The 26,346-nt window shown below is 40.8% G+C and overlaps 2 protein-coding genes across 2 annotated transcripts; one reads left to right on the top strand and one right to left on the bottom strand.

Moving 5' to 3' along the window:
- Window positions 1–793: 793 nt before the first annotated feature.
- Window positions 794–4,653, bottom strand: RPL24 (ribosomal protein L24). Its single transcript, XM_064725153.1, has 6 exons — window positions 4,523–4,653; window positions 4,332–4,407; window positions 3,144–3,254; window positions 1,902–2,038; window positions 1,397–1,460; window positions 794–921 (listed from the first exon to the last, which is right to left on the bottom strand). Exons 1-6 carry the CDS (start codon window positions 4,525–4,527, stop codon window positions 841–843), a joined length of 474 nt encoding a protein of 157 aa, XP_064581223.1. The 5' UTR covers window positions 4,528–4,653; the 3' UTR covers window positions 794–840.
- Window positions 4,654–4,674: 21 nt separating this feature from the next.
- Window positions 4,675–22,234, top strand: CEP97 (centrosomal protein 97). Its single transcript, XM_064725138.1, has 11 exons — window positions 4,675–4,880; window positions 7,053–7,195; window positions 8,124–8,282; window positions 8,664–8,765; window positions 9,251–9,364; window positions 10,240–10,406; window positions 11,718–11,882; window positions 13,660–13,793; window positions 14,292–15,063; window positions 16,080–16,155; window positions 16,910–22,234. The coding sequence occupies exons 1-11, from the start codon at window positions 4,841–4,843 to the stop codon at window positions 17,603–17,605; spliced, it is 2,568 nt and encodes an 855-aa protein (XP_064581208.1). The 5' UTR covers window positions 4,675–4,840; the 3' UTR covers window positions 17,606–22,234.
- The last annotated feature ends 4,112 nt before the right edge of the window (window positions 22,235–26,346 follow it).

Below are 26,346 nucleotides of genomic sequence, written 5' to 3'. Positions count from 1 at the left end.
GTGAAGGTTTGGTTTCTGATTTGGTTCTGCTAAATCAGGACATTGTTTTGCCAAGGCTATTGCTGGCAAAGTCCGGGCACGCTGTCTGCACAGTGCAGTTCCTTAGGCAGACAGGGAACTCCCATGAGAAATTTCAATCCCTCTAGCTGTGGGAGGGTGGAAAATTACTAAGGGAACCTCTATATGCATTCAGCAAGTTAAATATGAACCTAAATGAGCTTTAACATCACAGCTGCATTTGAAACTCATTCAGTCTTCCCAGGTTTCCTTTTCCTGACAACAGCTCCAACAATTCATAGTTTTGTAACTTCCCTACACAGAAGCTGCATCTGAATCTTTGTGTGCAAGAGCTATGCAGTCTGTGAAACCATCCATTCCCTTTTTTTAACCTTCTCCACATTTGATTCTCTGTATCTTGCTACATGCATTCCACAACACAGAACCTTGGTAGGTAATATACAGATTATATTGCTTCACACCCTCTTTTAGCTTGTGTGTACCTCTGATCTTAGAAACCACTTTTTATGCCATTTGTCATAGATGTAGAAAAAAACTTAGATGCTGCTCTGTCCTTCAGGCAAGAACACTCCTCAAATACCTGCTCCATCCTCCCTGCTACCTGAGCCACCCAGTGAACACTGGGGAAGCGTGTGCTAATACAGCAGACTGGCTAAGAAAAAGTGTTTTATGGCAGGAAGATGTTTTTCAGTCTGCAATACCCAGACACTGTCATTTCACAGATTCATTCCCTTCAGTGTATCTCACACAGCAGAGCAGACCATGGCACAAGTAATGGAATTCCATCAGATGTTTATTCAGCATGAGCAACAGTTTGGCAAGTTAGCGCTTTCCACCAACACGGGGAGCAGAAACCTTGACTGGTTTCACAATCTTCTGCTTAGGTGCTGCTTTTGTAGGGGCCTGTGGAGAAATAATGAAGTATGAGTGAAAAGAAGCTACTTATCTGCAGTTCTAAAAGGGTCCTTGTATGTACTCTTGGCAGAAATCAGACCAGACTAGAATTGCAAACTATAATACTGGGATCATGCTAAGATTTGTTTACACACATAACACTAAGCCAACACATGGTATTAATTCACAAGTGATAATGAAACACAGGGTAGCACTCATCAATATATTGTTACCAAGTTCCTAGATAGTGAAGATACCACATTCAGACAAGTTTTTATCTATTAATTATCTCTGATATTAGGTCAGAGAATGGATTTCTTGTAATACTTATTATTATTATTATAATTATTAAGAAAGTTACATAAAATGCTTCCTCAACACAGAAACAGGAATTTCCAATTAAGTGCCACAGCAGAACATTGTGTGTCATGTTACAACATGGTGTATTCCATTTTACAATTTCTATTTGCCTACTGCATCTCACCTTTGCAGCAGAAACAGCTGTTTTCTTGGTTGCCTGCTTAGCCTTCTTGGCTTCCTTTGCAGCCCTGTTAATTCACAGAAAAAGTGGAAGTTATCCATGTCTGCCACACACAGTTTCCTTGTTTCAGCACTGTAAGCTTCCCGAGATCAGGAATGGAATGCATTACTGCAGATTTCTCCTCTATATTCACTATCCCCTGAAGGAATTTCTACAGAGATGACAGAACTGTGAATGACAAAAGTACAAAGGGAAAAGGCAAGGAGAGATCCTTCTCTGCTGCCACTATCGCTTGCCAAGATTACTCAGTATTACATACAAATATACAGATAAAAAGCAAACAAAAAACCAAAAATAAAACACAGAGCTCACCTACAGTTTAAACTTTTGTATGAAAAGTACTGTAACCTTTGAAAAGCTTGAGATAGTACTGTAATTTTTGAAAAGCTTGGGATAGTACTGTAATCTTTGAAAAGCTTGGGATAGCTCCACTGATCTGGCTTCTCACCTGATAGCTTGTTCCCTCTGTGCCTTTCGTACTTCGGGCTTCTGGTTCCGCTTGGCCATGATCTCAGCCAGAGAGGCACCAGTGATGGCTCTCTGAAACTTCACAGCACGGCGCGTGCGCTTCTTCTGGACCTCTTCCTAACAGGGCAGGAGACAAACACACACAATTAGCATCACAAGACATCAAATACATGGCTAAAGACAATTATGGGAACAAGCTGCTACTCAAATTGAAGCTATTTAAAACTGAATACTGCAGTAGAATTTTCCTCCTCAATTTAGAGAATCCTTCTGTTGGGTACAGAGAAGTGCTGCCCTACCTCCACACGGCCCCTTCTCCAGCCACATCCTGTACTTTTCATTGTGTGTTACTACCAACAATCTTTGGCTGGCTCCCCAGCTGTCCAACTATCAGTGCTGGAGACACACATATTAGACCCTGTATCTTCTATACTTCTAAGCAAGTAAAAAAAAAAAAAAAAAATACTTTGAAAGAATGTTACAAGTTCAGCCAGCGGTAACTCCCAGACGAAAAAAGGGGGGAAGGATAAACCTTTGATGGTGTTTTCTGAAAGGAAAACACTCCACACCTATTCAAGTGGATCAGGTGCTGGGGAGCAGTGTAAGCTATCATGCATCAACTTTCTTCAACCATTATTGCACTGCTGTAAGCCTTTCTCAAAGCTCCTCTGCTGTGCAAGTTTAAAGAAGAGCACTGCAGCATACCTCATGCTACATGTTTCATGATTTATCCTTCTCATCCAATGACAGCTACAAAGGGAAAGACCTCATGCTACAGCCCAAAGTTTTCAAGGAGAGTATATTAGGAGAGTCATCCCTGCCCCTCTAACCCCAAAATCAGCTCCCTATGCTGTCACCATTGAGGAAGTTTACAAGACCAAACTTTCACAAAGTCTGCATATTAAACAGCATTGCCCACCTTCCCTAAAACTAACTTTTAAAAACAAGCTATTCCTACAATTATTAAGATCTACTGAACATACTATGGGTCTGAGTGGTCTCCCAAAGAAGTGCTACAACACAATACAATGATTTTGTTGAAGTGGTGTATAAACTCATGTGACTGCAGTCACATTTTCACCATTATTAACTAGTCTTCATCCTGGTAACTTGGGTCATGCTCCTGCTGAACACTGGCACACTTAAGTGACCTCTGACAGAGCAGTGACCACATCATCTTTTGGTCACCACCTTCCAGTGCCATTGGCTGGTATGTACTTACTGACTGTCCCTTCTTGTGCTTACGCCTGTACAGAACAGTCCAGTTGATCTGACGAGGGTTTCTCTTGGAAAGGAATGCAGACTCACATTTTGCATTCAAGAACTGAAAAACCTGGGAAGGCAAAATGTTTTGTGTAAACTTTTTTTCCATGGAAGACATTACCACAGTTTGCATTAAGCATTCTTTGAGTCAGCGTTTTTTGACACTGATGGTTTTGGAGTTCTTAAACACAGCTTTGACTAGTCAAAATTTTAGAAGGTAATTCAAGAAATCTCAAGTTTTGTATTTTGTTAGATTGGTCAAACCGATGTATTGCAAGGCATTCTGAAGTATCTTCATTTTTCTGAAAAAAGTTCAAATTACCACTTGCATCCCGTGCTGCTGTGTACTTCAGGCACAGCATGAATAGCTGTGTCCAGCATCATGCTTCCCAAGTGTCCATCCTCAAGCAACTATGTACTTCCTGTACGTGGGAGTGATTCAGAACTTGGCCTAGGGAACACAGGGAGACCAATGCTCCACCCGATTCCCCCCTGCCTAGTGACACTAACCTGTTTGTCTATAACATCAGGCAGAACGTGCAAGCCGGTTTGTTATTAGCTATATAATTCATTTAAAGTACAACCTTATTCCCAGGAGCACTCACAAGAATTCGGCCAGTCTATCTCCTGGTTATTTTGCCGGGAATTCGGCAGAGAAAGATGACTGTACTGGGATACTCAAAAGCCAAGCCATCCATTCACAGGTAGGGACAAATCCTGTCTGCGTATGACATGACAGCCTGAAAGGGCTCTCCACCCTATTTTACCTCAAAGATTTCTACTCAATTAATTTGGGAGACCAGCTGTTGTCTCCAGCGAATCTCAGCATTTGATGCAGGACGTCTAAGCAGCATTTTCTACACAAGTTTGGTACTTTACACCTGCTGCTTTAAGACTGCCTTTAGAAACTGCATTCTAAAGCTCAACCCCGAGCTACAGCACGGATCTCCTGCGGAGCAGCCACGGCAACTGCACAGCGATGCTATTTTCACACAGCTCGATACGAACGACCCGGGCACGGGCCACATCAACACTACCGGAGTCTCCGGACAGTCCCAGAGGCGCGGCCCCGGCTCCCCGCGCACCGCCCGGCCGCCCTCCGGTTCGCAGGGCCCGCTCCGGCCCTCGGGGCTCGCCCCGGCCTCACCTTCCCATCCGTGCGGGCGTAGCGGCGGCCATGGCCCGGGTAGATCTTGTAGCCGCTGAAGCTGCACAGCTCGACCCTGCGCGGGAGAGAAGAGTTAGGGGAGGGCGCGGGTGCCCGGGGGAGGCGGCCGGGGCCCCGCGGCGGCCTCCCCGCGGCGGATGGGCGCGGATAGCGGCGGACGGGGCGCTCACTTCATGATGGCGGCGGCTGCGAGGGGCCGGAGAGGCGGAGGGGACGCCGGGAGGCGGTGTCGGCAGCGCCGCGCGGGGCCCGACGGGAGCGGAGCGGGAAGGGCAGGGCAGGGCAGGGCCCGGCCGGCAGCACCGCCCCGCCCCGCCCCGGCCGCACCGCGGCAGCTTCACGGAGCGCTCACCGGGCCGGGCTCCCCCGGCGCAGCCCCGGCCGCGGGACCCGCCGCTCCAGCCAGCATAAAGGGCGCGGCGCTCCCGTAGCGGCCCGGCCCGGCCCATCGGCGCTCCGTTGCCTGGCGGTGTTGTCAAGCGCGGGGCATGGCGGCGGCCGGGGCGGGGGACGAGGCGGCCGGAGCCGGTAAGGGCAGCCCCGGGCAGATGCCGGGGGCCGCGATGTTGGGGGCTGCGGGTCCCGAAAAGCGCTGTGGGCGCTCGGAGGGGTGCAGGGGGCTCGGCGCTGCGGAGGCGGCGGCGCCCCCTCCTCTCGGGGCCGGCTCGGCGGCTCCGGTGCCCCCGCTGTCAGGCGGCCCCCGAGGGCCCGCGGGCTGGAGGCGGCCGGGGCAGCGCGGGGCGAGGGGGGCGCCGCGGGCACCGCTTCCCGCCCTGAGGAGCGCCGCTGGCTCGGGGCAGGACGGAGCACTGTCCATCGTGCTGGAGAGTCCCGCCGCCTTGTAGAGCATTTATAGGCCAGGATTTCAATGATATAGGGCCCGGTTTCCCTAGAGGGGAGGGCTGAGGGGTCTTGGGGACAGCGCCACTTCTGAGGGTGTAGTTCCTTGGTTCCTGCCAAACGAGAAATAAGCAAATTTGAATGTTTTCCTGGGTCCTGAAAGCCTATTAGGAAAATCTCGTTCCCCAGGTATTATATCAATGAGTCTTTATAGAATGGAATCATATTAATTTTGTAGAGTTCCACGTGTATATATAATTCATGCTGTATACTGAACTGCCATGCTTAAGCAAGCAAACTAAAGCTTGATGGAAGGAGAAGGACAGGCAATATTGAAAGAGGGACCTATGTTTCTCTGAATCCTGAATGTGCTCATAAAGGATCCCCCCAGACTGGGAGATAATGCCAGCACCCCAGGTCGTTTAACACCTGTGTGAAAACTTCCTTTGTCAGCATCATGGAGAAGTGGTTGTAGCAAGTCTGACTGCAGGGATGTGTAGTTCAGTAGCAAAGCAGGTGGATGATGTTGCCATAGAAATACAGGTTCTTTGCAGATAGTTGTGTGTGTTAAGTAGCAGTTGGATCATGTTATACTTGAATGTTGGAAATCTATGAGAACCGTGTGTAAAGCCACATTCTGAGTGCCCCAGTTTGAATGGGACACCTCATGCATGAATAAAAGGATTACTCTTGCAATTCTGTACTGTGGGTCCTTGCCTCTCTCCTAGGTTGGAGGGGCTAGTTGTGGATTTTTGTAACAAACCCTTGGATAAATAAGCAGATGCAAAGTTTGTCTGGTCAATTAAAGTGATCAAGCAGTTGTAGGAGTGACTGCTTGAGTGAGAAACAAGTGATGCTTTCTCCCTGAATGTGCAAAGACAGGAGTGTGATGGTTTCTGGCTCTGGCCTCGCTGCTCTCCAAAGCCCTTGGGGCAACTGTGGATTTGAAAAAAATGGGAATATAATAAATGTCATCAGACATCTTTTTTTAGAAATGCATCTTCTCTAGCTGACAAAATGGTACACAAAAAATGTTTGTCTCCATCCATAGTGTAACTAAACCCTAAAAACTATAAACTGTACTATTAATATGAGAGTCATATTAGAGTGAGAACACTATTTGGGATATGTTGCTGAAAAAGGAAGCATTGTTTACTGAATAATATTAAGAGAACAAGAAGCAGTACAGTGGTGTTTGTACATCAAATACACTGCAGAGGCTCAGTGTATGAAAATTATTACCATTGTCAGGTGTCACTTTGGGTACCCAGTGATTCAAGTTATTCATGATAACTTTATGTAGTGACCCTTTTTGCATGGAACATTTGAATTGTGTGTTGCACTAAGTAAATGGTGTGCTGGCCCATTTACAGTTTGTTCTTCCCAGTGCCCCAGTACTGTAGTGTGGCTGCATGAGTGGCTTCTCAGTTTAGATTGAATGCTTACACATAGTTACTTGTCAAGCTGCTCAAAACTTAAATTCTCTGAAGAATTTTTAAATTTAGGTTCTTTTGAAATTTGGGGTTTTGAGGATCGCACTTTTAAATTTAGCTACCAGAATTTTGCTGCATCTCACTTCAAAGGATTTTTGTGACTTTCCCAGAATTCTGCCAGAGTTCCTAAGTGGGACAGTGTCTGGTATGTGTATCTTCCAGTAACTGGATCAGTTACTCTTAAAGTGTTCAATCTGGAGTAATTTGCTTTAGTTTTACATGGAAAAGAAAGTTAATCTGTTTCTCAAATTATCTGCATCTATTATAAAACAAATCTTTTTATTTTGCATTGCTTTTCCAGTACATGTTCTCATATATAAACTTTGTGGTGCTTTTTTTGTTGTTTTTTTCTCCTTTTTATTCTAAGGCTTGATAGTCAACTGCTCAGGTCAAGGATTGCAAAAGCTTGGTCCAACTTTACCCTGTGATGCTGATACTCAGACTCTGATTCTGGACAAAAATCAGATAATTAAATTGGAACACTTGGAAAAATGCAGGAATCTGATGCAGGTCAGTATTGTTTGATTTGAAATTGTTATCAAATAATGGTGCTATGATGTTAGCATCTTCTGCCTTCAGGCACTATTATGTTATTGAAGTAAGCTAGCAGTTACTGTCTTCACAGGAAAATAAATGATGGCTGGCTAAAGTAGAAAGCTTTGCCTTCAGTGGAGGTCTGCAGTTGATAGTGGAGGGGGCTGTAACTAAAAATGAGCTAAGTAAATCCTAATGGGGGAGGGACATGATGAGAACACAGAAAAGTCACTGATAACTCAAATTTTGATACTTCTTAGCTTTTGAGTGCATGGGCTTTGTAACATTAAAAATAACTTTGTATTTTCACTGCAAGTCCTTCTGGATAGACTCGAAGCTGCCTGATAACTTTTACAGACCAGCTTACACTGAGTTGGCAGAGGTGGGGTTTGTTGCTACAACAAACCTTCACCACACTGCCAGCTTGGTGATCTTGTTACTGAAGTGTGTGTCTAGTCAGGATTTACCCTTTAAAAACTTTGTGGTTTACAGTCCTATTAGCACAGGACCTGTCTGAGAATTGTGTGAAATACATTTTGTCCTCTGCCATATCAACAGTAAGTGCAATTTTACACCAGGAATGGGGCAACAATTTGCACAATGAATTGGCAGTTCTGATATTACAACCTTATTTTCATATGACACAATTCCTCATTCTTTTTCTGTTTTTTAGCTGTTGCTAGGAGAATTTCCTCTTAAGGTTGTGGAGTGAGCTGTGAGGACTCATGTTCTTTGATCAGTAATTTATTTCCTGGCTCTTGCAGGTTTTTTGTCGGTGTCATTTACTTGAAAATGAAATACATAGATTGAACAAGTATCTGTTGGAGTAGATTTTTAACTACTAGAAGTAAGACCTTACTCTGTCTGCCAGTTAAAGCTGTTTCTTTTGTGTGTCCATCTGCAGCTCTCTGTGGCCAACAACCGTCTGGTGCGAATGATGGGTGTGGCAAAACTGACCAAGCTCAGAGTGCTCAACTTGCCTCATAACAGTATTGGGTATGTGGAAGGGCTGAAGGATTTGGTGCACCTGGAATGGCTGAATTTGGCAGGAAATAACATTAAGGTAAAGTATTCACTCTGTTGCATTTACCAGAATCTTTTGTTGTAGAAATTTGGAACATGCTGCAAAGAAATCTGAATATGTTTTGATTGGAACAATGTTACTATTTTGTGTCTACTGGCTTATGAAATAGAAGATGGCAGCTTTTGGAGTTGTCTAGGAAAAAATGAAAGGTTTGATATCAAAATGAAATGCAAGTAAGGAAGTAGTCTCCAAAATTATTATCTATAAAATACAACTGTATTAAAATATGGTGTTTATTTTGGGTTACTTAGCTAGTGGGTTTTTTTTATCTTTCAAAAGAATTTATAATTATTGATACCTGGTTTTATTTAGTAGCTAAAAAAGGGTTACTGTGAGTAACTGATTTCTTTATTTTTGTAGGCCATTGAACAAGTCAATTCCTGTCTGTGTCTTCAGCATCTTGATCTGTCAGACAATAACATAGCTCAATTAGGTGATCTCTCCAAGCTTACCTCACTGAAGGTAGGTGTTCTATCTCTGTTTTTAATGCATTCTGTACAGAAAGAAATTTGCTTTGAAAATTGCTGCCTTTAGACATTCACTCTTTCAACACTAGCTCTTAGAGCATTTTAATTCATTAAATGTAATTTCTAGAGAGAAGTGTGTAAATGTTCTCTTCCTTGTTTTGAAGTTGCAGGAGCTGAGGCAGTGATTTTTCTATAGCCACTCTAATGATTTTGATAAAGATATGATGGTGATGATATCTTCTTCATAACTCTTTGTTCTCTTATCCTATCACAAATCAAAAACATACTTCTAACTCTTCCAACATGCATGCTGTAGAGAAAAATGTTTCCAAATACTTTTTTTGGTAACTGTGACCAGAAAGTCTTTCTTATCCTTCTTTTGCAATGTGTTTTTGTCAGGTGATGCCTGGAAAAGAAATCTGTGGGTTCTGATCAAGCACTCATTTCATCATGTGTTCATCATGTGTTTTTATTTTATAGACTCTGTTGCTGCATGGAAATATTATAACTTCACTTCGCCCTGCCCCTGCTTGCCTACCTCAGAGTTTGACTGTTTTTTCTTTGGCAGAAAATGAAATCAGAGACTTAAATGAGGTAAGATATAGAAGATAGATCACCTTGTCTTTAGGTAGACTGAAAGAAGGAAGTTGAACAATTGTTTTGAGATTGTAACTGAAAATGGGCTCTCTTCTCTGAAACAACCTAACTTGTAATAGTTTAATTGTTTATATGTAATAAGCATATTTGCGTTATCTGCACGAGCTAGTGGTATCTTTTAAAATTTAGTCTGAAAAGAAATTTGCCTTTTTTCTGCTATGTTTTTGTTATTCAAGGATGTTACTTTTAGGCCTAACCTTTTCTAGTTGTCTGAAAGTTGAAAGCTGAGCTGACTAAATGCTGCAGAGACCTTCTGCAGCTGCTGGGATTAGAACAGAGGTTTGAATTGCACTTGTTGCCACTGACCTATTTTTCAAACTGTGTAAGAGAAACAAATAATCTGCCTGTGATTTTGTCTTTATTGTTTTGTTTGTTTGATTTATTATAAGTAGCAGCCAAAACTCTTGGTTGGGATTTCATGTTGGAAGAAAATGTTTTGGTAATAATTTCTCTTCTAAACGGCAGGATTTCTCCAGCTTTTTGGCTTGCCTATTTTTTTTTTTCTTTGTTTGTTTTCAAAATCCAATAGCTGTTATAGTAAACTGGACTCATACTACATCTTTCTATACATAAAGCCCCATTCCCAATTTTAAGAGAAGATAATGCTTTCCTAGAACTAATAGCATGTACAGAAGAATCATTGGGAAATAGCAGTAAGTGATAGAAGGTCCTTTGTAGATATTTGTGTTCAAATATCAAATGTGATTTTTGATTTATTTGTCATTCAGTTGTTTTACACAGGTTGTCCAGCTGTAGTTAGGAGAAATGTGGAATGTTTTTCTGAGTTAACAAATGTATTTTGTTTTCTCAAGGTTTCTTTCCTGGCCTCTCTTCACCACTTGGAGCAGCTGTCAATTATGAACAATCCTTGTGTGATGGCCACACCTTCTGTCCCTGGCTTTGACTACAGGCCTTATATTGTCAGCTGGTGTCTGAACCTTAAAGTTCTTGATGGATATGTGATTTCTCAGAAGGAAAGGTGACATAATAGTATTATTAAATCTCTAAAATTATTACATCAAGTTCGGCTGAGCTAAAATTGCTATAGCTAAATTTTTCATCTGTTACACTGGAATTATTATTTAGTTAGCTTAGACAGAAATATGAAGTTAAGCTTTTGTTTTGTTGCTCAAATCACAGAAGCACTTCTACAAAGCAAAACTGTGATAGCAGTTGATCAGTGGTCTGGTAGCCTTTCTTTACAGCCTCTTTGACTTTGCAGAATGTGACAATCAGCAGGAGTTAAAGCTGTTGTCTTGGGGGAAGCTCAAACTTGCCCTTATATAAGCATGATTTGTGTGTGCATTTCTAGATTCGGCTTTTTTGTGTTATCAATTAGTTAAATATAATTTTGCTCAAATCACTTGTTACTGTATCACTGTGCTCATTATATCCCTATGATATCTGTATGACAAAGTTCTTGACATCAGAACAGCCCAAGCATAAATATTATCCAGTATAAGCACATTCCAGTCCAGGACACTCACATCCTAGGACATTAATGTCCTTTTTACCCTGTTACCAAAATTAAAAGGTGCCTTTCTCTTGGTCAGAGGTGAACCAATTCTATTTCTGTTTCACCATAACCTGCTATGACTTTCCAGGAGAGTTGCCTGTTGGAATTCTAGACTTCTTTTTCATGACTTTTTCATGGGATGTTCTGTATTAACTATATTATTACATGTGGGTGTATTATATTAAATAATCTCGCACAGAAATTAATTTTTAAAACAGACTTGTTGAATACTTTTTAGGAATATGTGCTCTCTGTGTCTGTTTTACATGTTTTTGTGAACTTCTCTGTTTCTGTGAAAGCTTTGCTGATAAGTTCATTGAGACAGATGTGTTTTCAGTGCTCAAAGATAACACAAAGCAGAGATGCACAGTTTTGGACAAGTGGGTTTTTTCTTTTTTGTTTCAATTGATGCCTAAGTGAATTAGTACATAATTCATTGTTCTGATAATGGTATTGCCACTTTCCCTGGGTGTTGGGAAGGATGAAAGTTTGGCAAGAAAGTCTCACAGATATGTATGCTTGGCAGAAAGATTTTTGAATGTGGAATCTGAAGAAGGAATAGAAATGAAAGCAAGTTTTGATATAGAAGAAGAGAATTGCTGAGCCAGTCTTACTGGCTCTTACCTGGGCATTGCACATGTTCCAAATCTTGCTTAGATTTGTAGATTAGCTCTTTGGTACCCACTAGAAGAACTGTAGTAAAAACAGAGTTACTGTTTCTATGCTGTTTATTAAAGGTGCCATTTATTAAACCATTTTCCTCCTTCCTAACAGCTTGAAAGCAGAATGGCTCTACAGTCAAGGGAAAGGAAGGTCATTTCGGCCTGGGCAGCATGTTCAGCTAGTTCAGTACTTGGCTAATGTTTGCCCTCTCACATCAGTATATGGACTCCAGACTGAAGAGGATGCCAAACTGGAAAAAATACTGAGTAAGCAAAGGTGAGAATTTAGTTTCTTTCTTAGAGAATGTAATTGAGAACATAATTATATATCTGATGTGTTAGATGTGGTAAGATTTCATTTTAAGTATTTCAAAGTAGCAGTGAGGGCTGGAGATGCAAAGTGCCATGAAAGTACAGGATGTGTCCTAGATGGGATTGAGAGGCAGGGCAGCAGCAGCAGCAGGAGTGTTTTTGTGCTTTCTGGGCCAACTAGGGGAAAATTCCTTTGTATTTTTCAGCCTGTGCTTTGTAGGACACTGAAAGTATTTTGTGTTAGAACTGTGATTAAAATAAACCATGAACTGGGATTTTTTTTTTTATTGCCACACAAAAAATGATGAAAAATTCAAGAAGGAGCTTAGCTTTTGTTCTAATTGTAAATGAGGACTGTTGTGGTACACTGGTGTGTTAGCAACTTTTTTATTGTTGGAATATTCTTTCTTGGTTTTAAAGTTGTCCTTTGGGGGGCACTGTTCCCAGTGATGCGTTTGTCCATCTGTATCTGGCACCTGAGGTCTGTCAGCAGAGGCCTCTGGAGAGCCTGCTGGTTCTGGTAGCTGTGTTGCTAAGGTCTGTGCAAATAGATGAGCAGAGTTATCATGGTGTGTTTCTTGTCCATGTAAAGGTGAGCTAATTTTGGTTAGAAGCCAGAAAACAAAGCAGTCCAGGTTGTTCTATTCCCTAGGACCTATTGACAAACTTTTTCTTGCTGAAAGAGCAGAAAATTCAGCTCCCAGGAGCAGGCTACCTAAGTGGCATAGTGTGGTTAAAAGGCTGAGCAACAAAAGTGTTGTAGTTAGCAGAAGGATATCTCAAAAGAAGGACTAGAAACTTGGAAGCATCTAGAAGGAGTTACTGCTCACTTTGCAAGTGTAGATTGATCTCCAGGAGCAAATGATGGAAATGTTTTAGCTGTTTCTGAGGAGGAGGTGCAGTCAAGGCATCTCGACCTTGGAATCTCTAGCTAAGTGCTCTAGCATTCACATCTTTCTGGGGAAAATCCAGGAAGTTGTTCTGTTGAATATAACTCTTCAAAAATTAAAAAAAGCTCTCAACAACCAAGCCAAAAAAAACCTGAGTAGAAAAAGCAATCTCCCCAAATCCTCACCTGTATTATATATACACATGCATATATGGTTTATAGGACAGTTTGACTTTGTCCTCTGTCTCCTGAGCTTCTAATTTAGCTGGGCTGAGACAACCTGTGTGTTCTCTGAGTTTGTAAAGGATGATGTTTTTTTTGTGGCAATATTTGTTGATTTGTACTAGGATTTTGGGCTGTTAGTAACAGGAGCACCTATTCCTTGATTCACTTACTTTGAAATGTGAAAGATACTCCCACGATTTCTCAAACTCCTCTATACCTACACATATAATGTATTCCACTTTACAAACTTAAAATATTTTCATACCTTCTTCATATGTAGAAATACCTCATGGTTTTCAGTTTATAGTCAGAACTGCATGTTGGGCTTTTTTTCATTTTTATTTGGTAGTTTTTTTGGGGATATTTTGTTTGTTTGGTGGGGTTTTTTTGGTTTTTTTTTAACATGTAATGAAGAAAGAGGGGCTGGAGGAAGGGGAGCAGGAAAAGACTGCAATTTCCTCCTTTGTGAGTGTCTTGTGTGTATAGGAGTCTGCCTAACAAGTCTCTCCTTTAGAATGTTTTGATCACTTGTTTCTTTTGAAATAGCTCATAGTTTCTTTTAGATGTTTTCTGTACAAAACAAAGTTTAAATAAAGCACAAAATCTATTGTTGGCCCTCTCTGCTTAGACTCCACCAGAGGCAGTTGATGCATGAAAACCAAAACGAGGAACCACGGACATTTTCTGCTCCCAGCAAAGCAGTGCCAGTTGCTCATGAACACAGTGCCCAGGCCCAGCCATCTCAGATGGGTCTTGAAAAGGGTAAGTAGCTCATCTACTCCTGTTTCTAACCTGTGGAAATAAATATTTTTCTTTTGAGCATAGGTAACTTCATGGAAGGAATTTCAGAACAAGGCCCTGTTATTGTTTTATTTTATTGATCTTCTATTTTCTCAACTGAAGTTGTAGATTGTTTCTAAAAAAAATCCAGTCCATGCTTATTTGTGTCTGGCTGGTTAGGCAAAAAGCCCAATCCAACAAAATGAGAGTTACTACTTTGACTTTTGCATTTTATATAAGTTTATTCTCCAAGGAAGTGCAGTTTATGCCATTTCTTGTACCTGGTGTTTGCCAAGTTTGGATGTTACTGTGGTAAATATTGTCCTGATACAGAAATAATGCTCATTGTTACTAACATGTTAGATCATCTTACCCACCAGGTGCTAACTGTCAAAATGGGGAAATTTGGGAATCCCTATGAATTAAACAAAGTACTCATATTATTGAAATGCTCTATAATGTGCCTTTCTGCCCATCTAGAACCTGTCATCCAGAGGAATTCTTGGGTAGGACCAAGTGCAAACAATGATCATTCCTATGCAGTAAAGAACACTTTTCTTCATGAAAGAAGCTTTTCCAAGGAGCTACACCTCGAAGATGTACAGACAGATGAAGATAAACTAAACAGCAGCCTTTTATCCTCAGAGTCTACTTTCATGCCAGTTGCTTCAGGATTGGCTCCAGTGTCTCCTGCTTCAGACCTGAAGCTACATGGAATCAATTTGAGCCTAGAAGATGATGATGATACAGTGATTGAAGGTGTGAGAGACATTAATAGAAGGGAAACAACTAAAAAGCAGGAAGCTGTGTCTGTTACAGGAGAGCACCCTAACAGAGCAGCAGGAAGTGTGGAAACACAAGAGAATATCAATGAAATCCTGCAGGTTCCTGCTCCTGAGCTGGTAACAGCTGGCCTGGCTGCAAGGACTGGCCACTATTTAGGGGCTGCTGAAGGCCAAGTTCGGCACAGTCACCCCAGAACCTTGCTAGGTGCTGAATCAGGAGTAAAAACTCTTTGTCCTGAGCAGGTGACAGAAGAAAGGTCTGCTTCACTGGCTGGGCAAGGTGCAGCAGCAGCTGATCGAGGTGCAGCTGAGCTGCAAAGGATGACTGAAGCAGCTACCAAGCTCCAAGCTTCCTGGAGAGGATTTTACACCAGGAACCACCACCCTCAAGCCAAGGAAGTGCGGAATGAAATTCGCCTACACAGAATGCAGCAGCACATCATTTATTTAACAGCTGAAATAGAAAAGTAAGTTGAGGTCATGCTGTGTATTTGCAATTCTGTCTGAATAGAACCACCATTCCAGAGTATTTCAGAACAGATATAGATGATATAACTACTCACAGTAGAACCTAGCATCAGAAACATAAAAGTGATTACATTACAGGTTCACTTCCTGTAAGGTAAGCACAGTTTTGCACATAGCTATTCATACTCTCAAAGTGCTTTCTATAAGTGGATTGGATTAGAACACATTTTTCTATTTCTATTTTAGCAGGACTTGCATATTTCAAAATAGAGATTGCTGAGTGGGATTTATTTATTTGTCTCCTCACAATTAGAGTCTATAAATGAAGTGTCCATATTGGGAGTCGTTATTCTGTTGCTGGTAAAAGCAAGAATTTCCTCTACCTTGTATGATACATTTTAAAATGTGACTGTGTTTGGTTCTGTTTTAATTTTTGATCCTGTGAATTCATGTTTGGAGAAATCATGGTCAAAGTTCCTCAATTTGTTAGCCAAAAATTCTGGATTTACTTAATGTCTTCCTGGATCAGCCTGGATCAGTCAATCTGACAGGCTCTTTTTCTTCACTCTCACAAGTGACAAAAGCTCTGTAAATCAAGTTGAGTGCTCAGTGAACCTCTAGAAACTCCCAATGCTTACACATCATACTCCATCCATACATCAGTGGGACAGCATAATTTGAAATGAAGAAGTAGTATTTGGTGTGTGAGGGGGTGATAGCTGTGCAGGAAAAAAAATAAGAGCTCAGGTTCAGTTTACAAAAAGACACTTTATTGCCAAGCCAACAAATGTGCACTAAAAGGAAGCAGAATTTAAATGTAACTGAAAAAGAAACTTCAAGTCAGCAGCTGGGTATTTATGGCAAGCCAGACTGCAGTAATTTCTTAATGTTAGGCTCTGTTGTATCTTTCAAAAGTGCTGTTATATAAGTAGGCATTTTTATGTGTTCTTGTTGCTCTTGTTACTCAAATGTTCCTTATTTAAGCTGCATAAATTTTGGATGTGTGTTCTTGCAGACTGAGAAAAGAAAGAGAGGAAGATAAAATGCAAAGGCTTGTACAGGAGGAAGCTATCAAATTTCTTTGGAACCAGGTAAGTAATTTTAGTCCTCTTGTTTTTCTGCTTAAATGTGAATTTGGAATTCAAATTTGAATCTGCCTATGTGTGAATTCACATTATTTCTTACTGTAGATCCTGGAGAAGACAGTCAATATGGTTCAGTTTTTCCAATGATTTGAGTGGTTTAATAGACTCTTACTGCTGTGTTGCCTGCTATACTGATACTGTGGGGGCAAATAACCCTCAGAACATTAGTGCAAGCACACTAGTTTTACCACTAAAGACTAAATAGTGGCCTGGTGTGAGAAGAAAGGCAAAATGCAAGAAAAGCTAAATAAACATAGGCAGGACTGTGAAGAATTATGTGACTGGTAAATACCCATGGCAAATGAAATGATATCAAGATGTGTTGCTTGTGAGCAACTCAAAAGTTGTTAATACAACTTTTAGGAAGGAAAGTTGTTACTACATCTTTTAATAAGCTTTTCTTCCAACAATAAGGTTGTTTTCTTAAAAATGGATAAATCCTTTCAGGCTTTAAGAACAGATTGCTTTTTCTTCAGGTACTTGAACTGGGAGCTTTTGTGCTCTGTTAGTGTTTGACATGTAGGTTTAAAAGCTATGATTTCACAGTAAGAAGAACAAAATTTCCCTAATGATACAGGAAACCTTTTGTTTGTCACTTGGTCTTGGATTTTATACTAGAGCTTGGTTGCTGAATGCAATAAATCCACTAGAAATCAAAATATGTTTATCTGCATTTCATAATAAATTTTTCTCTATACAGGTTAAATCCCTTCAACAATGGCAGCTCTCAGTGATGCAGAATTTAGGTGGTGCTGGGATCCCTTCAGCCAATACTTTATGTTTATCCAAACCACCTCTTCAGTCATCCACAAGGGAGCAAGAAACCCCACCCGCTGTTAGTTCTGCTTTGTTAGCTCCAGCTAGTGAGGATGATCTCCAGGAAAAGTCTTCGTTGCAGTTCCCAGATTCTGGCTTTCATTCTGCAGCTGATCAGACTCGTGCCAGTGAACTGTGCAGCTCTGCAAAGAGCTCAGCTGAAGGAAGTGAGAGCTCCCTTTCCATGGAAACCATCAAACAATATGGCAATTGTGTTTCAGCATGTTGCTCAGATGGAGAGGGTGGGCAAAGTAAAGAGAGCTCTAGTAATGGGCAGGACAACGGACTGATAGAACAGTATTTAAAATCTGTTCAGCAGCTGGAAGAGGCTGATGAAGACACAGATTGCAATGAGGAAATGGAGGGCAGCTGTCTACAAGTGTCTGTGTCAGCAGAAAGCCAAGATTCTTCCTCTGACACTGTCTCTGTAGAGCTCCCTCAAGACACATCCTCCCCAGTCCAAGGTGAAATCTGTCAGATACCACCAGGAAGCTACAAACTGACTTCAGGAATGGTAGAAGGGAAGCAAACAGACTGTGATTCTTCATTCCAGATGCTGCATGTTGGGATAGCTGTATAATAGGATCGTTTCCACAAAGGACTAGGGATTCCATTTCACTTTCTCTTTCTTCTTCCTGTTTATACAAAACTTACTTTTCATGTGTGCTGTTTCAGATTCTGACTCATGTTATGAATTTATGTTGTAATTACTATTTTATTGATGTTGCTGAGAATTGATACTAACTATGCTAACCTGAAATCAGCAAAGTTCTCAGTGACAATCATTATGCACTTTATTTTCAAACATAAAACTGGTATCTTAATAACTGGCCTCCATTAAATTAATTCTGAAGATTGGTGGGTGGGTGGTGGTGGTGGTAGTGTTTGCTGTGAATTCACTTTGGTGAATGTGTTAGTAAGTATTTGTTTGGTTTTTTTCCTGCAAAGAAAGATTAAATTCTTATTTTGCAAAGAGAAGAAAACAATATGGGAAGAAATTGAGTCAATACAGGCAGTATATCCTGTCATAGGTGGGATACAGCCCCCTGAGAAAAAAGAAAAGTTGCTTTTCAGACTTCTTTTCATTTAAACAAGAGTAACTTGGTCAGGGTATCAAAGATGCATTCCAGAAAACCAGTGTCTGAGTCAGTGACTTTTTTGTAAATAACTTGAAGCTACTGGTGAGGAATTAGATCATTTACATACACACTGAAACAAGGAATTTCAGGAGAGAAACCTCAGGGAGCTTCAAACAAGCTTTGACTTTGTTTGCCCTGGGGTTGAATTTCCCTGCCTTCTCAGGTAAGACTCAAAATGGAACTAGTAGGAGCCAGGACTAAGGAAGAATTTCAGAAGAGCATGTGATTTGGGAACATCATCTCCAGGGCTGCCCTGCTGGGTTACAGCAGCAGATTTGGTGGTGTGTGTTTTGCTCCACTAGGATGCTACTGTCTGTCTGGGATTTGGATTTCAGTGGCTTTCAGGACATCAGTGAGTTTGATGGATCACAACTACTTTTATCTACAGGTATAAATACTAAAAGCAAATGCCATGACTTAACTATTTCCTGATATCTCTGTTGGGTTTTTTGGTTGGTTTTTTTTCCCCTGTATGTCCACTAGTGGACATTTTCATTAAATGTGGATAAAAAGTTGTATTTCTTCCCTGTTAGGAAGTGTGCTGAGATACCTAGGCTATGCTTTCCACTTAAACACTGGGAAAGCAGCAGGGTTTGTATCTTACCCAGCCATTGCTATGTTGGGTTTTTTAATGGAAAACTACTGGGTATCTTAGTGTACATCAACAGTGACAAGGGAAATCTGTTTTGCCCCTGATTTGTGATGGACAATAGTGAAATAAAAGTTAATGTTGTGATTTACAGGGGTCAGTTGCATTTTGCAACATGTACTGGAAGCCCAGTGTTGCAGTAGTTTGCTAATGTTTACTTCTCAGTTACAAAGACATATGCTTTTGTAATTCTCTGGATCCACAGGTTAACTTCTGATGCTATGGTGTCCCTAAAACCAACTAGCACTCTTTTAAAAGGACTCTTATGGCCACATTACCATGTAAAATAATTTAGTTTTTGTGAAAGCTTTGGTTGCATGTCTGCTTTTGGTTCCAAGCTGAAATTTGCCACTACTCAGGAGTTTGGTATGAGGCCAATATCTGCTTGAGGCATCAAAATATCCTTTATTTAGAACATAAATGGTGTTTTGGACTTGTACCAGCCATCTTCCCAGTGGTGAAGTTCACCTTGGAGGAATAAAGCTTGCCTCTGTGTTTAGAGTAGCCATCATCTCTTTTTCTCCCACCCCACAAAAGTTCTAGGGCACCAACTTCTCCAAAGGGCTGTCTCTGCAGTCAGGCTGATCTTTGACTGTGCCTTGCATATGTGGGAGCATTAAAGAAAACCCAGAACAGCAGAGGTGGTAGGTCCTGAGTGTGCTGTCCTTCTTGCTGAATGTAGTCACAACACATTGGTAGCATGACCATATTCATAATTAGATCTTGGAGCACAGTTGTGCTTGGGTATGGAAAATGGTACAGGTTCATTAATGTGTCACAGTGCCTGATTGCCTGGGCAAAGCAGGGTGGAGTCCATGGGATCCTAGCCTTGTCCTCTGAAGGTGCTGAACTTGGCTTTAAATCTGCCGTGCCTGGGGATCTGCAGTTCATAGGACTTAGCTCTTTGAATGTCAGTATGTTATATAAAACCCCAAATGTCAAATTGCAGATTGAGAGAGGAATTATTTCAGTGTTTGAAGCAGTTCTGGATCTTGCACTCTGGATCCAGTGGCCAGGTGTAAGTTCTCTTCCATGGCAGAGTGTTTTATTGCCAGACCTGGAAGAAACCAGACCCCTGCCTGGATAACAATGTTTTCCTTACTGGAGACTCTGAGGGAGCACATGTATTTTGCTGTTTTGGATTGTCACTTTTGCTGTGCACTTAAAGGTGAAACATCTTTAATTTTGGAGTTGTCACAGGGGGAAAACTTGGTGCAAGTAAATTTTTTATGGAAGCCCTAGATGTTTCTTGATATTTCCTTTTCTTGTTAGAACTTGCAAGCACAAAGACAAGACAACTTGCTTTAACTAATGCTGAGGTCAGCTGTTGTCCTTATTAATGTGCAACCTGTACATACAAAAATGGTTTTATGCAGGTACAGCAAAGCATGTACCAACGAATATTCAGCTTTATCTTAGTTTTTCTTGGGAAACAGTGAAATACTAGAAATTTTTTTCTAATGTTCTGAAAAGTATCTTGCATGTGTAGAAGATGCGTTGCCTAAATATAGAGAAATCAAAGAATGGTGAAGTTTTTGGATTAGTTTTTACAGGGTTAAATGTAATTAGTTTGTATATACAGAAAATATTTTCATCCTGACCATTAAAATACATACAGGGAAAGACATAATGAGGGATACAGTGGAAAAATAAGGAGTAAAACTGAATGTATACTTAAAATTGTCTTCTTTCAGCCCTGTTTTGAACTCTCAAAAAATCATGATGTGGAAGTATCATAGTTTAATATATGGCTTAGCATTTACTCATCTTTGTTTAAGTAAGTTTCCTTAATCTAGGTGTGCAATATTCTTTTAGCTGGATAGGGATGCACAGTTTTGCTTTGGAGGTGATGGAAATTTCATAAAGAAATTGGAATGCCTAAAATAGATCTGAAACTTTCCTGTGTTAATGTTGTATTCTTTCCTTTTGAAAGGCTTCATGATCAGCAGAAGAATGTACTTTGTAGAAGAAAAGCTTATCTCTTGTGTTTTGTCCTGGGCTGATCCTCCAGTGTTAGTGGGAGAGATCCCTTGGTTATTTGCCAGGTGATATTGCCAGCTCTGCTGTGAGTACAGTTGAAATGTTTCTTTAATTTGCTTCAGAAAAATCAGATAAATATAGCTTAGGCTATTTAAACTGCACCACACAAGTAGTTTTGCCCCAAATGAGGTAGCTGGCACATGAAGGCCTGTTTTCAGCTAGTCTGTGGTAGAAATGACTCTTTTTCCTCTTTTTCTGAAGGCTGGGACAAGTAGTTCTATATACCATAATGCAAGAAGGCATTAAGACTGCAAATTTTATTTTGCTGCTTCTAAACCACAAATGTCCTTCAGCAAATACTTGAGAAAATCCTTGCTAAACTAAATTGCAGAAGCCTAACAGTTGTTGATAGTTAAGTTTCTTAAACAACCATAGATTCCACTATTTGCATGCAGCAGTTTAAATAATGCACTTAGCAGCCAGTCTCTATATTAAACAGTTGGGTTTTTTCTGAATAATGTTTGTATTTGAGCTTGCAAACTGTTCCTGGTTTTTTTTTTATGATTTTGTATATATTGTCTGAAGAATTCCAATTTTGTTTCTACTTGTAGCAGGTTATCTGATGAACAAAAATGGAACATATGTTCCTTTGAGATTACCTGGGTAATTTTTACTGCACTTGATGTTCTAGTGTGTCTCACATAGATACACTTTTTCCTGAGAGGATAAAATTGTAGCAGTTAGGGGAAACTGACTAAATGACAAAAAACCGTAAAAACCGGTCAGTTCCCTGCTAGTGGAAAAGACACTTCCTTTTTTTCTCCCCCTCTCCTGTTGTATTAACTTTCCCCCCTTCCCCCTTGAGGACGTGCCACCCAAATGAGTATGCATCAAGTATTCATAAAGTCTTTCAAAATGTCTTCTTTTACTAGTTACACTTCTTTTTTTCCCAGATTAGCTTTCTAGGACAAGTTACTGAGAAACACTTGCTTTCTATATGCCTACCAAAAAGTTGGTCTGTCTATTTTTAAATATTTTCTTTGTCAGTAGTGGAAAAAGCACAGGATCCCTTTCTTGCAAGAACATAAACCAGTATTTATCAGGAAAGGTGCTTTATCTCTTGGAAAGTGCCATGCCAAATTTTATTGTGCAAGAGCTGTCAGTAAGAATCTTTTTTTCTGGCTTCATTACGTTTATAAGTATATGGGCCAAATTTATGTGTAGCATAATTCTACTGAATTAATTTTTTTGAGACTTCACAGTGGTATTCTACCTCTAAACTAGAATTTGAGAAGAAAAGAACAATTGGGTATTGGTTTGTCTCTCTATTTCTTGCTGTTTTCTGTGAAGAATGGTGGGTGGTTAAATTGGTACAGTTAATATATTTTCTATAAGTGTTTACAATTTGGATTTATTGTTTCTTAAGTATTTTGTTTGTATTGCTGAGTTTTGAATTTTAAATAAATGATTTGTACATTTATTGAAAATTTTAAGGTGTACCTTATATTGACTTTTATGGCTATAATCATAATCTTACAATTGGAGAGCTCTCCTGGGCACGGGAAGCTCAAGAATAGAAAGCAAGTGATGGCAAGATAAGAACTGACATTCTTTCCTTGGCACAGCTGAGACATCTGATGGCCACTGTTCCAGTGCCTGGGACAGTAAGAGTGTAGTAGGGTATGTGAAATGAGTTCACCAACGACTCTGAAATTGGTCTTTGTGACTTGCAGCCCTTTGTTTCCAATGCTGGCCCTCTTTTGTGCTCTTAATTACCTGCTGAGTTTGAATTCAAAGATGTGGCAGTGTTCTGTGCAGAGTTTTCTAGAGAGAGAATTCAGAAACACAATTGCAATGTGTGGTGTTTCCTCTCTTGGTTTGGTCGGATACCTGCTCTCTTCTTAAACAAATGAAGGCTAATTAAGCATCTTTTAGGTTTTAGCAAAAAGAAACAGTTGAGGAGTTCAGACATACATGAAAGTCATGTTTTACTGCAGCACAGTTCTGTGAAAGGTAAAAAAAACACAACAATAACAAAACTGAAACAACATAGCTAACTTTGTTTTCACTCAACTTGTAACACATGTAGGTTTGTAGACATTTTAAACTCTTTACTATGTGTTCCCACTTCATTACACCAAAGAAATCTTTTTTTTTTTAAGTGGGACTCTTCTGTATTTACTGTTCGGGTGGTGAGGCACTGGAACAGGTAGCCCAGAGGAATGGATACCCCACCCCTGGAAGTGTTGAAGACCACGTTGGATGGGGCATTGAGCAATCTGGTCTGGTTTCTGCCATGGGCAGGAATGCCCCTGCCTGTGGTAAGGGAGTGGGAACTAGGTGATCTTTAAGTTCCCTTCCACCTCATTCTAGGACTCTATTTGAAAAACAAGAATAGGCATAGCTAAAATAACTCACTTCAGGTCTGAAAAGAGAAGAGCAGTGTCCTTTTCTTTTAAAGGCCTTAAAGCTGTACTAGTAAGTTTTAAATGCTGTGTGTTGTAGGGATAGTAACCACAGCACTTCAGGGACTCAGGTTGAAGTTCACTCTTGTCCCTGGCTTTTATTTATATTTGTAATAAGATCAGACCTTAAAATCTTTGGCTAGATTTGGAAAATAAAGGGATGACTAGTGAATGGGCCCATTTTGATCAAATGGAAATAGTTACTTTTAATTTTATGGGCTGAAATCCTTATCTATGCTAGGACCACCCAGCCCATTCATTGGTGGGGTGGTGTGAGAAGCAGGAAAGCCCTTGACTCTGTAAGCACTGCTCAGCAGTAGCTAAAACAGCCCCATGTTATCACAGTTTCCAGCACAGTCAAACACAGACCTACCATAGCCACTGTGAAGAAAATTACCTCCATTCCACCCACAACCAGTGTAGCTGCTCCTTCTGATGTGTGCAAGATGATATTCACCAAGGGAAGGAATATCAGAAAATTGTGCTCAGGATGCCCAAACCAAACAAGCTGCCTCTGACTTTTAAGATGATTTAAACTGTGAAAATTGAGAAGCCCGTGATCATAAAGAATGCTCTGGAAAATGTAAAATCTGGCACATTGTTTAAAGTGCTCATGTGTTGGACTGAAAGCCATAAACCATTAGAAAAGCCTAAACAATTCTCAGACAATGTACTGAGCAGTCTAGCAGTCAGGGATGTTTGCTTAGCCTTGTGCTAAACTGCATTCAAGCAGCAGCCTTTGGGAAATCTCTTCCTATCCATTGTTACACCAGCTGAAGTTATCCAGTCCCCTGAGCATTAGCAGCATGTTTTCTGGTGTGGGAAGTGCATGGAAAATGTGCTGAGCAGCTTTCTAGTGCTTATGCCTTAGAGCCTGTGGGACCTGGGCAGAAACAGGAGACACTGAGAAACTCCACAACCAGGATTCACCTTTCATCTTTCCATCAGTAGTTCCTACAGCCCCTTCAACCTGAAGTTTTGGGCAAATGCATGTGGTATTGGAGCCCGTGTTTTCAAGACTGCATCTCCAGCTGTCTTGTACTGTTGAGCTCTCCAGGGCAGAGATGCACTTGTTCTCTCCTCATTGCAGCTTGCTCATTCCCAGGCTCAGTAGCTTGACAGCAGCTTGGCTTTCCTGTTGGTCTCTGATTCGTTGGCTTTACTCACAGATAGGGAAATTGTTAAACACATGAACTAGGTATTATTTTACTAGTAGGACAGACAAGCTGCTTTTATCTCTCACTGGCTTTCTCATATTCCTAGCTGCCTGATGCTTTCCTTCCTTTGGTGTAGCAGTGTCAGTGTTAAACTGGCAGGATCTATTCTGGGCAGCCCATGGCTGAGATGGCTGTGGCCATGTCCATTGTGTGGTGGAGAAGTAGAAAAAAAGACCAGGAAGAGTTTCTTTTAGTCCCAAAGGTAAGCAGAGCCACCTGGAAGAAATGGAAACCTGTGTTCCTTCCTGCCTGTCCCTGGAGTGGGAATGCAGCACAGCTGCTTGAGGCAGGTTCATGGAAAGGCTGATGCCTATAGGAAAGCTTCTCTGTAACCTTTTGGAAAAGGACTTGAGGAAGCTGTAAGATGATTCTTCTAACAAAGGCGTTATCCCTTTAAAGCATTAGATGATGTGAAAACCATCTGATGGCACCAGGTCAGCAAAGGAGTTTTTCCAACAGTTAAATTTCAGCTCTGCCTGAAACCAGGGGCCATGCTGAACTTGTGTGCAAGGTGAGAGTGAAATTTGCTGTTCTAAGGACTGCAGAAGTACAAGACCTGGATGGTTGTGGAAGGGAAAAAACATTGGAGAAGTGGTACAAGGGTAATGTAGCAAAAGGAGACAGAACAAAGGTGTTTTGAAAGGGAAAATGTGGGTTGTGTTCTTTGCAGACTGTCCAATGCATTGTTTGTTAAATCTCACCATACTTCAGCACAAAAGTGTGTTTTAATTTGCCTCAGGGAGCAAACCAAAACATTCCTCAACACTTGCCTATAATCAAGAATGGGTTCAGTAGTCCCATATATATTATCAAAAATGCTGTGTTTTATTGACTATTTTTTGTAGATAAGAGAGAAAAGGGCAATGGGGCCAAGGGCCCAGCATAACTTCATCTTACTGCATATAATTCTGGAAAAAAAATCAAGAAATCTGAATATTTTTCATTATCCAGTTTTCTGTGCTCAAATCAAAATAACTGGCAAGTGCTCCTGGCGTGATAAACAAGGAGGGATGTAAGGTGAGCAACAGCTGCTTAAGCTGTACTTCTTTTGGCACTAATGACATTTAGATGTTGCATGGTGATGAGGTGGAACAGACCTCACTAATGCCATTGACTCTCAAATAACCCAAACAGCCTTTTACATGGGACTTGTTGTAGAGCAGGGGGGCAAACACAGAGTAATTGATGTCTGGCCCCTGTCCTAAAGGACTTACCATGTTAGAGATTAGAAAGGCATATTTAATTCATTATTAGGCCTTCATCAAGACTATAATGGTAACTGAAGAGCTTATGGAGAGAAGTAGCGTGGGCATCTTTTCTCATTCTGAGGGGAGGTGAAATGTAAAATGTGGCAAAAGATACCATGGCAGTACCTATTTCCTTAGATGTGACAGGTTTTCTCACTGTTGCCACCTTCCATACCTTCACCCCCAACATCACTCCAGATATATTAAGAGATGGGTAATGCTTGGCATTTGGCACCCAAGTTTTGCCTTAGGTTGCACTTTGAGCTGCAGAGTTTGTAAGGGAATTTGATGCACTGCAAGGCTCATGAAGGAAGAGTGAAGAGAAATGAGACTGCTATAGAACGGATAGACTTTGTGTATTGAGAGGGAAAAAAATCAGTACCAATTATCTTTCAAAGTACTGTCTTTTTTAATGTGTTCTGCTTGTCCAGACAGGTGGCTTTCAATTCTTGACCTACAGTGTATAATAGAAATAAAAGCTGGGGCCTGTTGAGATTTTGCTTTCTATCTCTACCAGGTAACCACTGTTGTAAGATGCAGAAAGGAGAAAAATAGAGGTAAGATCACTTCTTCAAAATAGCTATGGCTGAGGCAGAAGTCAGAAGTAGGAATTTCTAATGGCTA

This window comes from Zonotrichia leucophrys, chromosome 1, assembly GCF_028769735.1.
Source record: "Zonotrichia leucophrys gambelii isolate GWCS_2022_RI chromosome 1, RI_Zleu_2.0, whole genome shotgun sequence".
Lineage (NCBI taxonomy): Eukaryota > Metazoa > Chordata > Aves > Passeriformes > Passerellidae > Zonotrichia > Zonotrichia leucophrys.
The sequence above is the reverse complement of the archived record's forward strand: the minus strand, read 5'-3'. Positions and strand labels throughout refer to the sequence as shown.